At 44.4% G+C, this 1,650-nt stretch overlaps 1 protein-coding gene across 1 annotated transcript in view; it reads left to right on the plus strand.

Moving 5' to 3' along the window:
- SHC4 (SHC (Src homology 2 domain containing) family, member 4) overlaps positions 1-1,650 on the plus strand; it is a 33,570-nt gene that overhangs the window by 17,209 nt on the left and 14,711 nt on the right. Inside the window, 1 exon segment of the mRNA XM_009330944.1 lies at positions 987-1,050. Within this exon segment, the coding sequence (XP_009329219.1) occupies positions 987-1,050 (64 nt within the window).

The raw sequence follows: 1,650 nt of genomic DNA on the forward strand, positions 1-1,650 counted from the left end.
TCCAGGCAAGGTTAAGGAAACTTGCTGAGCACATCCCAGCCCAGTAAGTCACCATTTTTCCCTTGACTTCAAAACAGTAAGTATCAGTCAGGGGAAGGCCGGCGACTGCCAGCAAGAGGGTTTTTTCCAGCTGCTGTGCTAACCTCAGTCAGGGCAGTCGAGTGCTCCGCCGTATGTCCAAACCGGTCACCTGCCCGAGCATGTATCAGAATTTTCTTTCTTCACGTGTGGGAAACAGGCGCAGCGCGCCACTTTGTCATATTAAATGTGTCATTCAGCTGTCTTTGGTAGAGACCAATAAACACCGTGAGTGCTTTATGCCTTACCCTTCTGCTCCCCTAACTGAGAGGCGCCTGTAGAATGGTGGGTGGCTGGGAAAGGATGTCTAGTTTGGGACATACCTGCCAGAGATGGAAAGATACGGACTGAGACCACAGATTTGAAAAAGAACTGGAGAAGCTGATTACTCCTCCTTTTTTGTCTCCCCACTTTCTTTTTTTTTTAAAAAAGAGAAACCCCTAACACCAGAAAAGCAGTTGGGGCACCCAGCTGGGCTCACTCAGCATGCCCCTGCTGCTCTAAATAAGAAGGATTAAGGCAGGGCAGAGATCCTCCCTGCCAAGCAAGAGACCGTGCTGAGAAAAAGGATTTGAAGGCGTTAGGTTGTTTGAGTTTCTTGTGGTTAGTTGATGTTTGGTTTTTTTCTAAAAAAAAACCCCAAATTTTCATTAGGTGAAACTGATGTGTTTTATGAAGAAAAAGAAGCAACCCAAACCAGGCTGCTGAATCATTGTCTTTTATTAAATAGTTGTGTTTTTTTTAACAGTAGGAGGAAAGAAGAAAGAAAAACAACTGTGAAGGACCTTCCAGAAGATTTAAGTGTTTATAAGTGGGACGATAACAACAAATGGCAGGGTTGCTGGCTCTGTTACAGATGATGCATGTGAAATGATCCAACAGTTTGTACTGTATTTTTCTATTTGCAGGGAAGCAATAAGCCGACTGTGCGAAGCTGTATCAGGTACAAATGGAGCTATAAAAAAGCGGAAGGTAAATACTGTTTTAGCTGAACGATTTATTTTCTATCTCTGCTTTTGATAAGCTGGATACGTGATTCCCTAACAGGCTTCAGTCCATGCTGGAGTTGGTGCATGTTAATCCATCGGAACTTGGTATAACATGAAAGAGCGCTTGTAGCAGGGTGTTTAGCCTGCTCGGTTTGGGGCCGAGGCCATGCCCTACCTTATTTTCTTCAGGATTAATGCTTTGCCCAGATTTCCTGCTCCTACCAGCCTTTGCAGTGCTCAGCGCTTTACAAGTTTTAGGTTCTGGCTGGTAAAATGTAGGAGGTCTTTTTGATAGTAAAAGGGAGCTCGTTCACTGGAGGATTACCTGATTGTTATTTATATATAAAAAATGAAACATGACTAAAATGGCAGTGTTTAATGGGCCGACCATTTATTTAATAGCGGGGATACAGTGAGGGGCACCGTCAGTGTCTGCTGTTGGGTCGTCCCCAGTGGAAGTTACTGATTCCCTTCTGTAACTGCGGGGCTCGGGAGGAATGAACATGCTCCTGAAAAATGAATACATGAGAGAACTGCCTGATTTACTCAGAAACGCTTCATCCCTAGGAAACGAAGCAGAGTT

The sequence above is a fragment of the Pygoscelis adeliae genome, unplaced genomic scaffold (assembly GCF_000699105.1).
Source record: "Pygoscelis adeliae isolate BGI_AS28 unplaced genomic scaffold, ASM69910v1 Scaffold318, whole genome shotgun sequence".
Classification (NCBI taxonomy): domain Eukaryota; kingdom Metazoa; phylum Chordata; class Aves; order Sphenisciformes; family Spheniscidae; genus Pygoscelis; species Pygoscelis adeliae.